The sequence below is a fragment of the Nerophis ophidion genome, linkage group LG14 (genome assembly GCF_033978795.1).
Source record: "Nerophis ophidion isolate RoL-2023_Sa linkage group LG14, RoL_Noph_v1.0, whole genome shotgun sequence".
Classification (NCBI taxonomy): domain Eukaryota; kingdom Metazoa; phylum Chordata; class Actinopteri; order Syngnathiformes; family Syngnathidae; genus Nerophis; species Nerophis ophidion.
Genome location: NC_084624.1, coordinates 36,775,016 through 36,791,289, shown reverse-complemented (window position 1 = coordinate 36,791,289; position 16,274 = coordinate 36,775,016). Strand labels below are relative to the sequence as shown.

Sequence of the window (16,274 nt, the reverse complement as noted above, 5' to 3'; positions counted from 1 at the left end):
CAATGAGGTGGCGACTTGTCCAGGGTGTACTACGCCTTCCCCACGATTGTAGCTGAGATAGGCACCAGCGCCCCCCGTGACTCCAAAGGGAATAAAAGGTAGAAATGGATGGATATACAACATTGTATTTGCGTATTAGGGTTTTTTACAGCAAAATTGGTGTAACTCGGCCTGTCACCATCACATCTCCACCTCGTCGCTGCCACCACAGCCTGGGGGGGCCAATAGATACTGACTGCGGTGAAGTAGGCCGGCTTCGTTGCCTGAAGAAGCCTACAATTTTGGTTGAGTTTTCCGCTCAACCAAAAACAAAACAGTCCTAGTTACCTGAGATAGTAAGTACGTCGTTATTATGAATTAGTAATTTACCAAGTCAAAATAATGACAAAATAACGGCTTACTAAGTCAAAATAATGACTTACAAGGCAAATGAATGACTTACTGTGAGTAAGTCGTTACTCATCATGCTTAATTTTTTACCACATTTGGGAAGCCTGTAGTTGATTTTTATTATGTAAATGTAATATATTTATCAACATGTGATAGCAGGGACCCTGCCATTCAAAACTAGGCTGCTACATTACTAATGATTAATGTAACTATAGCTGAAAAAATAGTACAATAGCAATAGGAGAGTCTTTTCATCCCTGAACACCATGGAGTTCATGTTAGCTTTATGATGCAGTTACATTATTATATCAATTATCAGAGACAGAAACTCTTCATTTAACATAATTTCCTTTTTTGCTGCTTCAACATAGCTCAATCAACACATAAAAAGGTAAAGTTAAATGACTTAGTTAACTGTAGTTCAATGATGCTTGTCTTTCTCTCAGACAGACGCACACGCATTCATGCACGCACACACACCTCACAGTGAGCTAACGTAACGCTAAAAGCTAATTAGCCTTCAACTCAAGGACAGCGAGCGATCTGAGCTGCCGCTTATGTTTTTAGGACGTCAACGGGGTCATAGTGATGTTACTAGTAGTTGACCTGGAAGTCTTTATTATAATTTGGGGAGAGTCCGCTGCATTATGTTCACCTGCAAAACATCTTTCTGCTCATCCCACTGTCTCTCCTCTCTGCCTGCCTGAAAACTGACTACATGCCTCTAAATACGCACTGCCGATTGGCTGTTACCGCTCTGTGTGTAAACAATCAGATGGTTGTGTGGGTGGGACAATGCTGGGTGCTGCAGAGACATACAGGCATAGGCAGAACCAAGCAGAGGAGCTTGTTAAGACTTTAGTTTAGGCGTAGGCTCTCTGTTGTTAAGGCGGCTGCCTTAACAACAAAGCGCTGCGGTAAACCCTGGAGTAATGTAAGTCTTTCATACTCATATTCAAAATAAGCCTAAACCTCACTATGCCGAACCAAAATATTACATTTGTACAATTTCTTAAAACGCTCAGTGTTTCAACAGTGTTTGAGCTCATGACTCAGGCTGTTCCATATTCTCACCCCAGAGACTGAGACACAAAAACTTTTCCTTGTGCTAAGTGCTAAAACGTGTTTATATTTTGCCTTTCCTCTGGGGTTATAGCCCACATCCCTACCTATGAATAAACTTTGAATATCTGCAGGCAATTGATAATTTCTTGCTTTAAACATTATAAGCCATGTCAAATATGCTACTAAATCTGGAAATGTTAACAGTTTTGACCTTGATAAATAAGCTATTTGTGTGCTCCTTGAAGCCCACATTATGGATAATTCTAAGTGCACGTTTTTGTAAGATTGTTAAGGGATGTATGTTGGTTTTATAATTATTTCCCCAAATTTCTGCTCAGTATCTTAAGTAAGGATAAATGAGTGAATAGTAGAGTTGCTGGAGGGATTCTCCATCTAGCTTTTGTCGTGCTTTTGCCAGCACTCCAATGCTTCTTGATCATTTCAAATGAATACATTTAATATGTGCTTTCCAATAAAATTTTTCATCAATCAGTACACCAAGGAATTTACTTCGCTCAATGTTGATCCCTTCAACCATAATTTTTATTTGTGTATTTATCTTCTTATTTACAAATATAATTAAATTTGTTTTACTTCAATTTAGAGACAGCTTGTTCCTTTTGAACCATGTTTGCATTTTCATCATTTCTAAAGTGATTGTATTAATAAGTCTATTGAAGTTACTATCAGAAAAAAATATGTTTGTATCATCTGCAAATAAGACCAGCTTTGAGCATTTTGAGACATTACACAGATCATCCATCCACCCATCAACCCATCCATCCATTTTTTACTGCTTGTCCCTTTTGGGGTTGCGGGGGGTCGCTGGAGCCTATCTCAGCTGCATTCGGGCGGGAGGCGGAGTACACCCAGGACAAGTCGCCACCTCATCACAGTACATGGATCATTATTATATAAAATAAAAAGATTAGGACCCAAAACTGATCCCTGCGGAACGCCATATGGAATATGAAGACATAAAGAGCAACTGTCATTTAACACATACTGTTCTTTACTTATACTGTGAATGTGTTATTTATACATGTTCAACTTTGTTTATTGTGTGTGAATGTGAGTGTGAATGTTGTCTTTCTATCTGTGTTGGCCCTGCGATGAGGTGGCGGCTTGTCCAGGGTGTACCCTGCCTTCAGCCCGATTGTAGCTGAGATAGGCGCCAGCGCCCCCCGCGACCCTAAGAAGGGAATAAGCGGTAGAAAATGGATGGATGGATTTATTATTGTATATTTATGCATTTATTCAGCTTATTTCACATCTTTTTATTAATTATTTATTTACAAAATAAGTTATCAATCAAAATAATAATTACAAGTTGTATTTATAGTGGCCTTTTTATCAGGAGATCCCTAAAGACAAAAATATTTTTAAAAATCTCACTGGTAAAAAAAAAAAAAGAGGGGGGGGGGCAGTTTAATGGTAGGAAAATGATAATTCATCTGACATTTGACTAAATATCCAATCAGATTTCATCTGTGATGTCATCACCGGGATTGCTGTGATTTGTTTGAATAATAAACACAATCTGTGTTTTTTTCTTAATCCAGCTGCCATACTAATGCTGACTTTCAATGTCTCATCATTGTTTTATATTTTGTTTGTTTTTTGCAGAAGCCGCAGCTCATCTCGGGAGGCAAGAAGTTTTGCCAGTTTTTGCGTGAGCAATGTCCCATAGTGTCGGAGACCTACTACCCCACCTTCTGGTGCTGGGAGAGCCGCATCCAGACTCTCCTCAGACCATTCGTCACAGCAAAACCCGGTATCGTCTATAGAAAGTAAGTCCTCAAGCAAACTCTGCATGCATATTAAAGAAAACAAAAAACAGTATCAGTGAAGTAACTGGTAGATTGCAATACAAAAGGACATCATACGACCTCTGGCAAAAATGATGCGATCACCATCTGTTTGAATTTGTAGGGGAAAAAAAGCAGATAACAGACATGACACAGAACTGTACAGTCATTTCAAATGGTAACTTTCTGGCTAAAGTAAATCAAGAATAAAAATTATAGTAGTCAATAACAGTTTCATTTCTAGATCAAGCAGAGTGAAACACTGGAATCACTTAAATCTGAGGGAAATAATAGAAATACCCTTGAAATGTTAATTTCCAAAGCATTAGATTACATTAGATTAATATGTTCATTACAGTCTACAGTAAAAAAATGAGTATTCACACCTTGGAGAGCTGTTGCACCAGGTGGATTGACATGAATCATGGCTCCAACCCATCTGTCCATCCATCCATCTTCATCAGCTTATCGGAGGTTGAGTCGCGGGGGGAGCAGCCTAAGCAGGGAAGCCCAGACTTCCCTCTCCCCAGCCACTTTGTCTGGCTCTTCCCCGGGAATCGCAAGGCTGGCCTGGAAACGCCTTGCGGGGAATCGCAAGGCGTTCCCAGGCCAGCTGGGAAACATAGTCTTCCCAACGTGTCCTGGGTCTTCCCCGTGGCCTCCTACCGGTTAGACGTGCCCTAAACACATCCCTAGGGAGGCGTTCGGGTGGCATCTTGACCAGATGACCGAACCACCTCATCTGGCTCCTCTCGATGTGGAGGAGCAGCGGCTTTACTTTGAGTTCCTCCCGGATGGCAGAGCTTCTCACCCCTATCTCTAAGGCTCCAACCCAAGAGATGTCAATTGAAACAAATGGAGAGGATCATCAGAATTCTCCGAAAGGGTAAATCATCACGCAAGTTGCAAACATTTTCGATTTTTCACAGTCAGCTGTGTCTAAACTGTAGACCAAGTAAAACCAACATGGGAAGGTTCTGAAAGGCAAGCATACTTGTAGACCAGGGGTGCCCATTACGTCGATCGCGATCGACTGGTCGATCTCGGAGGGTGTGTCAGTCGATCTCAAGCCAGGCATTAAAAAATAAACATAAAAATGAGCAATCATCAATCATACCAAGACTTCACTTTCGTCAGTTGTTTGACATTCTCGGCACCCGAGGATCTTATGAGATGACGCTGGCTGCTGCGAGCTCATATTTAAGAAAAAAATCACTAACAGGGCGGACGCAGAGAAACACATTTTATTTCTAGAGACTCCGTACCTACTGTCAAAACTCTAAAGACCGACAGCACAGTTCCTGTTTTCACCATAAAAGACCTGTTTCATCCTGCCTGTGCTAACAAAATAAGAGTCTCAGAAAGCTAGCGTGCACAAGCTAGCAAGCTACGGAGTTTGATGCCAATGTATTTCTCCCCCGCCCTCAGCGACCGCTTTCTCACTTGCTTGCCCACCCGCACAGTCACTGACGTCACTCACCTGCTGCCAGACATTAAAGGGCCACACACATATGCTACTCTCATAACAAAGTGTTTAAAAACGAGTATGCAAGTTGGACAAATGAGATGCCAAATCCAACCACTTTCATGTGGTATTGGACAGAAAGGAGGACTTTTTTTTTCCTCCATTTGAAAATGCGGACGTTATCAGCACCACTGTCTAATTCCAATCAATGCAAGTCATCAGAATCAAATACACCAACTTATATTCTTGTCTTCATGAAAGAAAGGAATCTATGTGTGTTAAACATGCTTGTATTATCATTAAACACCATTAACTTGTCAACAAAAATGTCTCTTTCATAAATAAATAAATATAAATTATAAATAGGAATGAGGTAGATCTCCTCGACTTGGTCAATTGAAAAGTAGCTCGCCTGCAGGAAAAGTGTGAGCGCCCCTGTTGTAGACCAAGGAAAGTTTTAAAGCGTCAAGACAGCAAACTTCAAAGCAACATGTCTTGAAAACAGAGACTGCACAGCAACACAAATGAAGAACAAATGGGCAGGAAGTAGAGTCACAAAACTGTTACAGAAATGTAAGGAACCGCCTACAGGAAATGGGATTTAAATACAGAAAATCCAAACAAAAACCGTCATTAACATCTAAACAACAAAAAAAACAAGGTTACAATGGGCTAAGTAAAGGAAATCCTGAGAGCATTGATGCCTGGATGAAAGTCGTTTTCAGTGATGTCTCGCAAATCTTCATTGGGCAAGGTGATGATGCTGGAACTTTTGTAATAGACTCATTTCCGCAGTCATTGATTATATGGCCCTGCATGTCAGGTAATGGCACTGGGGAGATGCATTACATCTTCAATAAATACACAACTTTACATTTACATTTTGGACACTTCTTATTCCATCAATGGAAAGGATGTTTGGGGATGATGACATATTTTTTTCAAGATAATATCGCTTCTTGCCATAGAGCAAAACCTGTAAAAACTGTCCTTAAAGAAAATACATAAAATCAATGTCCATCCATCCATCCATCCATTTTCTACCGCTTGTCCTTTTTGGGGAAGCGGGGGGGGGGTGAGGGGGGTGGGGGGGGGGGGGGGGGGGGGTGTTGGTTGGCTGGAGCCTATCTCCGCTGCATTCGGGCGAGAGGTGGGTTACACCCTGGACAAGTCGCCACCTCATCACAGGGCCAAAACAGATAGACAGACAACATTCACACTCACATTCACACACTAATCTCAATGTCATGGCCTGCAAATAGTCCCATGGAAAATCCATCCATTCATTTTTTACCGCTTGTCCCTAAAACGGTCCATGACTAAACTCCAACGTGCAAAGCTGATCTGACAACAGTAACAAAGAAAGTTTAAGCAAGATTGATGAAAGATACTGCAAGCAGTTATAGTAGCCAGAGATGGTGCAACAAAATTGACAAGATCTTGGGTTTGGGGGAACCTGCTGTCGTGACGAAGCGGTTGTGGCTGGACACACGACGGACTCTTGGGAGAAGGAGTGCCGCGTGCCTGGTGACCCTTTTCTGTCAAGGACGTGAAGATATCCACCTATTCGGAATTATGACAACAGGACATTTGCTGATTGGCGTAAGCCTTGCTCTGGTTTGTCGACAAATTGGAAGTTGCTGGCAGTCTTCAAAGAACCCCAAAGCTGCCACAAATGATTGGAAGATGCGGGAAGAACTGTGGATTATATCGGACTGTCTACCCCGCAGTTTTTGAGGATCAGTCATAGACAATTTAGAGTGAAAAGCAAATTTTATATTCACTCGCATACAAATCATTCTAACTTGGATTGTTTCCCTGGCTTCGAGACTCTCCCGAAGGTCACTGCAGCGAAGACACAACAAACTCCCTTTTTTGTCTTTCATGGACACACACCTGTTGTTGTTGACGTTGGACCAGCGACTGCATAATAAATGAAGGCCGCAGAATAGAGACACACTGCGGGCTTACACACACACACACATCCACAAAAAAATATACGCCACACATACACCCCCCCAACCCAACGCCCTCGGCGCAAATCCCGTAGGGGTGATGAATGGATGGTCAGCGCCTGAAGAGCTGCGGCCTACCACCATGACCTTGAACTGCCTTCCCTCTGTTGCTAGATATCTGTTGTAATATGTATATGTGCTTTGCTATGGAGGTTTTTTCCCACTCGAGACTGGGCCCCCTTAGGAGCCCAGTCCAAATTGTATTTTTTTACTCATCCTTCCCCAGCGTTTACCTTTTTCCAATCTTTTACGGGGCACCTTATGGCGACCCATCAGCGTTCTTGTTCTGTAACCCTGTACACTGTTGGTGTTTGTCTAATCTTGAACAGGTTTGTGCTGAAAACAAAGTTTTGTTGTACTTGTGCAATGACAATAAATACCTATCCTATCCTAGTGGTGTGTTGGATTGTTTTTTTTTTTTGGTTTTTTTTTTTCATGATTCCATAATTATATCTTATAATTGAGTACCGTAATTCCTTGAATTGCCGCCGGGCATATAGTATGCGCCTGCCTTGAATTACTGCCGGGTCAAACTCGCTTCGCAAAATAATTAGCGCATGCTTAGTATTTATTGCCGGGTCAAACTCGTGACGTCAGTTATGACACTTCCCCTGTCATCATTTTCAAAATGGAGGAGGCTGATTTCAATAATTTGAAATCGCATAAAAGGAAGAACATTAAGAGCTATTCAGTACGATTTAAGGTCCAAGTTATTGAATACTGGTATGCTAAAAAGAACAGTAAGCATCTATGTTTTATTAATATACCTGTGGAGCCGACGGTCCGACAGACAGGCAAGGCACGCTGGAGATGGCCCAAGATGGCGGCGAGGAGACGCCAAGCGAGCGGAGAGGAGGAGCAGAAGAGCGACCTGGACTGAGGTTTTATTGAAAAATAAACAAAGTCAAACTGCTCAAGCCATGTTCTTCCTTGGTGGTCCTGGGAACCCGCAAGACGACGGCTTGAGACCGTCACAATACCGTAGCTGCGTGTGTCAAATATGAGTCATTAAATGACTCCCGCCTCCTGGTGGTAGAGGGCGCTAGTGATCCTTCTTGCGACTATTCGGCTGCAGAAGAAGTGAAATGAGTGACGTGATATGTGCTGGGACGGATATGACGCGGCGGGGCCACGACGGACCTTTTAGGATGTAACACCTATGCTGGCGATGTAAACAACCGGGCTGAAATAAAGCATGTTCCAGTCCTAAATACCCAGTGTATTATTTATACAGTAACAATTCATGTTGGCAGCGGTGGGATAAAGAGATCACCCATGGAGCAGAAAGGGAGGAGTAGTTGTCCGAGGATAATTCTTTCGTCGGCCGCACTCGAGGAGCCGAGCTAACTGATAGCAGCGGTCTGATAGCAGTTTTCTAAAGTGGACTTTTAATCGAAGAAGGAGGTAATAAAGGAAGATCTCCATCAAGACAGAGAGACTTTTAAAACTGAAGAAAGATAAGGAAGACTTCTATAAACAAGTTATCGATGCTTTTGATCAGAAGGAGCTGGCATGAATTTCATTTATAAGTAAAGGTAAGACCATAAAAAGTTTTTTTTTATTAAATATGCTTTTCATGATGGTATCCTTACATCACACTCAAATGTTTACTGCATGCCTTTGGTAAGTGCTGGAGTGAGAAGAGGTTTTAAAATAATTAGTGCATGCTTACTTTTACCGCATGCCTCTGGTAAGCGCAGGAGTGAGAAGAGGTTTTAAATTAATTAGTGCCCTGGCTGCAATTCAAGGAAATACGGTAAGTCTATTATTTTTACTCTGCCTAATCTAAAATGTTACTCTTACTAACCAACACAAGTGTTTTTATCAATTTATTTGAGTGTTTCCTAAAGCCAGATAGTTGTCATTTGAAACTACTGTACTTTTCTGTCATGTCTGCTGTCTCTTTCTTTTTTCTATAAAATTCAACAACTAAATGAACATCCTCCAAGATTGGTGACTCCATCATTTTGGCCAGGGGTTGTATCTTGTTTGATGACGACTTCATAGACCACCGTTATATCTTCAAATTAACCTCATAACTCCTCTTTGGTTGTTTGAGAACTTGCTAACAAACTTTGAAAAACATTTTTTGAGGCGGGTCTCTGTGCTGCATCTTCCCAGGTCATTAGAAGGTGTGTGTGAGTGACAGGAAGAAAAGCTCTAACTTGGCGCCTCCTGTTGATTTGCATGTATAAACCCAACAACCCTAAATCCTAGGACTTTTATGGTAAAATGTTTTTTTTTTTACAGTATCACTGTGTTTTACAGTAAAATTCTGGAGACTGAGCTGCTTGTTTAATTACTGCACAATCTATTGATTGATTGAGTGATTAAAACTTTTATTAGTAGATTGCCCAGTACAGTAAATATTCTGTATAATTGACCAGTAAATGGTAACACCTGAATAAGTTTTTCAACTTGTTTAAGTCGGGGTCCACGTTAATCAATTCATGGTAAATTCATAGTATTGTCATTGTTGTAGTGTACAATTTGATGGATGATATAAGTCAAGTAGATATTTAAGTATTTGTTAATTTTTTTTGTACATTCAGTGAAATGGAGGATAATATTTGTTGCATTATTAAATAATATTACATTCAAAAAGATATGTAACTGCATGCAGTGCATGTTTTGTTTCTGTCAAAATGGAAAGAATAAATACATTTAGAAAGAAATGATTAAGTACTTTATTGACGCACATTGTTTTCAGGCTTTCGCCGGCCACATAAAATTATCTGGCAAACTTTATGTTTGGCACCTGTGCCAAATGGAATAGAATAGAATACGCTTTTTTGTCAATGAACATTTAGAACAACAGAATTATGCAAATATAAGACGATTTGAATATTTGAAGTACAAATATAAAAATTATATTGTTGGGTCAGTGAGATCATTTGATTAGAATTGCACAACTTGATTACTCAGTTTGTCCCTATTTCACAAATCTGAGTCTTATTAAGCATTCCACCAAAGCTCAGAGGAGAAAGATGCCTTTTGTGTATTAACTCACTCAATTTTGGAGAAATGTAGAAAACAAGAATCAACTAGGCATTACAAGCTTCTGTAAGGACGAACAATATCTGCTCCCAAAGCTCTGACGGGAACCGAATCGTACAAAAACGCAACAATTTTCCCGATAAGAAATAACGTAAATCCAATTAATCCGTTCCACACAAATATATTAGGACAAAACATATTTTACAGTCAATGATAGTAACACAGGCAGAAAACATTGCAAAATACATATACATGACAAATGAAATAAATAAATGAATATTTAACGTCACTTTTATCTTTTTTTGAAGATTCTTGTTTTGTTGGAGTGATAGTGTTCAGTTCAGTTCTGTTGCATCACATATTTCCAGTTGTTTCATTACAGCACGACCAAAAGTAGTAGGAAGAAGCAGAGCCAATTTAATCCTACCCACGTTCATATAATAGCTGTCTTATCCCATTTCCTTGTTCTCTGTTTGTAACAGCACAGTGAATAAATAAATAAATATATAATAAGTAAATGAATAAATAAATAATCATTGCCTCGCTGTCTTTTTAAATGGTTCAAGATGTTTGTATTTGTTCTTCTTTGTACTTTGTGAACACTTGTAGTTTGAACAGTCTCTTAAACTGGATCATATTGGTGCTTTGTTTGATTTCTTTGCTTAATCGATTCCATAATTTAATTCCACATACGGATATGCTAAAGGTTTTAAATGTTGTACGAGCATACAAATGTTTTAAATTAGATTTTCCTCTAAAGTTATATCAGATATATACCAGATCCTTGGTGTCTTTGACAACTACGACTCTTGCCTCTGGACCCAATTTTGCAGTTTGCGCTCCAAGTTCCCTGAATTTTCTGCTGTTTCCTCAAGAGTTGTGCTTTTTTGGCGATTTCAGCATGGCCTTGAGTGAAGTTCTCGTTCATGTGCACATTTGTACCCTTGCAAGCTTCACAATGATGATTGGGGTTTCTCACCTTCTATGTCAAAGTGCTGGCACTCGCAACTTTCTATGGCCTAATGGTGGCTTATTTTGCAGTTGTATCCAATTAAAAAAAAGCACAGAGACTGAGTCACCATTGCGTAATATTTGGCTGTACGATAACCGAGACGGGTTGGAAAGTCGGGCCAGAATTTGGATAATCATTTTGGTTGAAAACCGAATCATAAAAAAAGTGTGGCATACGAAAACCAAGGTACCACTATAGATCACTTTAATTCATCAATGTATACAAAACCCAAAGCCAGTAAAGTTGGCACATTGTGTAAATCGTAAATAAAAACAGAATACAATGATTTGATAATGTTTTTCAACCTATATTCAAATGAGTAAACTGCAAAGACAGGATACTTAACTTTCGAACTGGAAAACTTTGTTATTTTTTGCAAATATCAGCTCATTTGGAATTTGATACCTGCAACATGTTTCAAAAAAGCTGAAAGTGCCCTGAAACCGGACTGAAAGGGTTCACGGAGATTGCTAGACGCTAAGTGTTCATTTAGTTGCTGTGCAACAATTTTTTCGAGAATTTTCGAAATAAAGGAAAGGTGGGACACCGGACGAAATTACTCTTCCCTAACTGGTGGACACGGTCAACCTATCCATGAGAACAGTGCACAAAGTGCAGGGAGCCATACTCACATTGTTTCTTCCACCGAGTCGAGTTCTTGCTGTCTTCGGAGAAGTAGCAGCTGTGTGACGGAGCAGATGCCTTCGGGGCGTAGTTGCTTTCGACCGCGATGAGCTTAGCTTTGTTAGCTTAGCAGTGGGCTAGGTTGTTTATTTCACCGAGTTGAGTTCCTGCTGTCTTCCGAGCAATTGATGAAGAGTTGCAGCAGCGTGAGGGAGCAGATGCCTTTGGAGCATAGTTGCCGACCTTGAGACCTCTGAATTCGGGAGATGGGGGTGGGTGGGTGGGTGGGGGAGGGGGGGTGTTGGGGGAATGGTTGCGGGGGCGTGGTTGCATGGGCGGGGTTGGGGGGGCGTGGGGTTGAGCTGCAGGCAGCATACCCCTTCCTCTTTGAGCTGTCCTGGATGAAATTACATAATTTTTTCCAATCAATTTGGAACTTGCAAGCGTATTTCTTCTTCTTACTCGTCGTCGCCATGTCTGTTATTCGTTTTTCTGCTTCGTCTCTTTCTTGTTGTGTGTGCAGTATTATTGTAGCGTCGCCAAAGAGTTAGTGCTGCAAAGGGTTCTGGGTATTTATTCTGTTGTGTTTATGTTGCGTTACGGTGCGGATGTTCTCCCAAAATGTGTTTGTCATTCTTGTTTGGTGTGGGTTGACAGTAAGGGTGTGGGAAAAAATCTATTCGAATTTGAACTGTGATTCTCACGTTGTGCGATTCAGAATCAATTCTCATTATTTATTTATTTTTTAATCAATCCAACAAAACACTACACAGCAATACCATAACAATGCAATCCAATTCCAAAACCAAACCTGACCCAGCAACAATCAGAACTGCAATAAACAGAGCAATTGAGAGGAAACACAAACATGACATAGAACAAACCAAAAGTAGTGAAACAAAAATGAATATTATGAACAACACTATCAATATTAGTTAGAATTTCAGCATAGCAGTGATTAAAAATCACTCATTGACATTATCATTAAACATTTATAAAAATAAAAAAAGAACAATAGTGTCACAGTGGCTTACACTTGCATCGCATCTCATAAGCTTGACAACACACTGTGACCAATGTTTTCACAAAGATAAAATAAGCCATATTTTAGTTTTTTTTAATAGTTGAAACAAATTTACATAATTGCAATCAGTTGATAAAACATTGTCCTTTACAATTATAAAAGCTTTTTACAAAAATCTACTACTCTGCTTGCATGTCTGCAGACTGGGGTAGATCCTGCTGAAATCCTATGTATTGAATGAATACAGAATCGTTTTTGAATCGATAATCGTGTTGAACTGAAAAAAAAATCGATTTTGAATCAAATCGTGACCCCAAGAATCGATATTGAATCGAATCGTGGGACACCCAAAGATTCGCAGCCCTAGTTGACAGTGTGGAGCATATCAATAACAGTTTTAAAGTTGTTTATACGGCCACCGTCAGTGTGACATGTATTGCTGTTGACAAAGTATGCCTTGCCTTCACGTGCGTGCGTGCGCTTGAAATTAACGTTATCATTAAACCAGTTAAAAGATCATACAACGTGTCAGCATATCTTCAGAACTTCGAGTAAAGACCATTATTATGTCTTTGGGCCGTCACGCTGTTTATATGGAAGAAAAGCGGATGCCTGGACAGCATGCGGCTATTAAGGGGTGAAGGTTTCAGGTGAGAGAGGACGCTAAAGGCAGTGCCTTTAAGGCACGCCCCCAATATTGTTATCCGGGTGGAAATCAGGAGAAATTCGGGAGAATGGTTGCCTCGGGAGATTTTCGGGGGGAGGGGCACTGAAATTCGGGAGTTGCTTTGAGCCACGACAAGCTTAAGTTTGTTAGCTTAGCAGCTAGCTAGCTGAGAGAGGGGCGGTGAGACAGAGAGTGAATGCTCTGCAAGTTTTATTAGACTACTAAATATGTTTGAGAAGGATTAAAGAAATCTGTAAAACAATTACAAGCACAAGGATAGAAAGATAGTACCTACCTTTTTTGTGACAGCAGACTTTTCCGGACGTGACGTCATTCAGCAGTCACATACATAAACATACACTTCTTAAGAGTATAAAATTCCACTCCATCCCATTTTAAAAAAAACATATTTTATGATCGCTTCTATATTTTGCCTCTAAACCAGGGGTCGGGAACCTTTTTGGCTGAGAGAGCCATGAAAGCCAAATATTGCAAAATGTATTTCTGTGAGAGCCATATATTTTTTAACACTGAATACAACTAAATGTGTGCATTTTTAAATAAAACCAACATTTTTAGAGTATAATAAGTCTCTTATTCTTTTTAATAACATTGTTGTTCTAAAGTTAACCAATAATAAATATAATACTTCTTACTATTAAAGGGCTACTGAAATGAGATTTTCTTATTCAAACGGGGATAGCAGGTCCATTCTATGTGTCATACTTGATCATTTCGCAATATTGCCATACTTTTGCTGAAAGGATTTAGTAGAGAACATCCACGATAAAGTTCGCAACTGTCGGTGCTAAGAGAAATGCCCTGCCTCTACCGGAAGTCGCAGACAATGACGTCACATGTTGATGGCTCCTCACATATTTACATTGATTTTAATGGGAGCCTCCAACAAAAAGTGCTATTCGGACCGAGAAAACGACAATTTCCCCAATTAATTTGAGCGAGGATGAAAGATTCGTGTTTGAGGATATTGATAGCGACGGACTAGGAAAAAAAAAAAACAAGTTGGGTAGGGTTTCGATGTTTTTAAACACATTTACTAGGATAATTCTGGGAAATCCCTTATCTTTATATTGTGTTGCTCGTGTTTTAGTGAGTTTAATAGTACCTGATAGTCGTAGTGGGTTTCAGTAGGCCTTTAATGCGACATCTTGGACAGGTGCGATAGAAAACGGATGGTTGGATTAAAATGCATGAGATACTTCATAATTTGAACATTATTTTTAACACTGTGATTACCAGCGGAATTATTCATTGCTTATCGTGTTAAGCAATGTTAGATAAGATTTATCTGAGAACCAGATGCAGTCATCAAAAGAGCCACATCTGGCTCCAGAGCCATAGGTTCCCTACCCCTGCTCTAAGCCTTTAAAATATGCCCAAATCTGCACGGATTCAGGTAAATAAACAGTAGCCTAATGGAACTCTAGGTCACATGCTCTCAATCCAGCTGTTGGTTAATAACATTGCCACCGTCTTGCAAGACATTGCAGGTAAACAGGTGGGACTTTGCAATTAATTGTCCATATTAGTCATTGATCATTTGTTTAATAATGATAAAACGTTTAGGATATCTGTATTACATGCATGATCGTGTTTATTCTAAAGCATTTTGAACAAAAACCAAAGGGGGCGCTATTCAAATGGAAAAATGAGCACCCCCCTGTTTGGGATTGAATGTCTTTTTTCGACATTGGAAATCTTGAGTCCTTATGTAAGACTCATCCCATCAGCCTATTGTAAAAAATCCTTTGCTGCACTCTGTTGACTTTACCCAAAGTTAGTTTTTTAACAGTATATATGATTTATGAACACATTACAGCACCATCATTGATGACATCACAAGGACATTGGAGGCAATAACGGTGTGCGCACAGGGACTGTATCCATCCTGGTGCTGTTATTAAACATGACAGCCACATTTGCCAGAGTTCAGAATAGCACAGGACAAGTCCGCTTATAACAAAGTTATCACTAACACAAGGACGAACAGCGTAACAAAACTGTCTTTGTCCATCCAGGTGGGACTCATCTCATTGTTTCTCTTAGGGATGCTTTGTTTGCTCTCTCTCTTTCTCTCTCTCTCTCTGGGGTGCATATTTCATGCTGCCTCTGTAATTTCAGCTTTGTGCTAAGGTGTAATGCACTCCACTTGCCAGGGGAAGGTCGTCCGGAGAGCAAGAGAAATTGATGTAGCGTAAAAATCCACTAACGCAGTGCTTTCTTCTAAAGCCCACTAGTAAGAGATGACTATGATCACTGGGGAAATGAGCCAGCTGTCAGCGAGGGAGGTTCTGCTCATTCATCCAATCCCACAATTTGGCAGCGGCACACGATCAATGCGCCCAAGTAATCACTTTACCTACACCTCAAGTGCTTTTCAAATATGAGACAGGACTGCATTTTAAATCATTTAAATGGCGATACAAATGTTGTTATCATATCTATCTTTTTGGGAAAGTATATTTGACTCCAAGTCCTCTATTGACTATTAAACAGCGTTCATTTCAGTAAATTCCATAATAGTTGTCTTGACACCACTTTTATTATGTTATTACAATTTCCGTAAAACGTAATGAATTAAGACTGCATAACTTCGCATATAAAGATGCATTCCAATAAATATGAATATGGTGCATAACATTATTTCAGAATCAAAATCAAAGATCACCAAGACTCCGCTTCCTCCCATCCAGGAAATCGCAAAAAGCCGCTGCCTGACCAGGGCTCAGAAAAACATGTAGAGACTTCTCCCACCCCGATCAAGGACTGTTTTCACCACTGGACTCTAGAAAGAGGTTCTGCAGCCTCCGTAGCATAACCTCCAGGTTCTGTAACATTTTCTTCCCTCAGGCCATCAGTCTCTTGAACGCATCAAAATAATTCCCTCAATTCCCTCCCAAAAACGGATTAATTCGCTAGAATGAAAAGACAATACAACATACCGGTAGATCCATAAACGTGGATGCTTATGGAAAATTGCAAAATATTTATCTGTACAGTAATTTATTTATTTATAGTTGCACATTATTGCTCTTTTATCCTGCACTCAACGAGCTAATGCAACAAAATGTCGTTCTTATTTGTACTGTAAAGTTCAAATTGTAATGACAATAAAAGGAAGTCTAAATCTAAGTCTAATTCAGACTAAGAGACATATTAAAGGAGAACTGCATTTTATTTGGAATT

The 16,274-nt window shown here is 40.0% G+C and overlaps 1 protein-coding gene across 1 annotated transcript in view; it reads left to right on the top strand.

Annotated features, from left to right (window-relative positions):
• The window catches only part of abhd3 (abhydrolase domain containing 3, phospholipase), a 37,083-nt gene that overhangs the window by 2,222 nt on the left and 18,587 nt on the right, over positions 1 to 16,274 (top strand). The window contains exon 2 of the mRNA XM_061920565.1: positions 3,082 to 3,245. Within this exon, the coding sequence (XP_061776549.1) occupies positions 3,082 to 3,245 (164 nt within the window). The remainder of the gene's footprint in view (positions 1 to 3,081; positions 3,246 to 16,274) is intronic.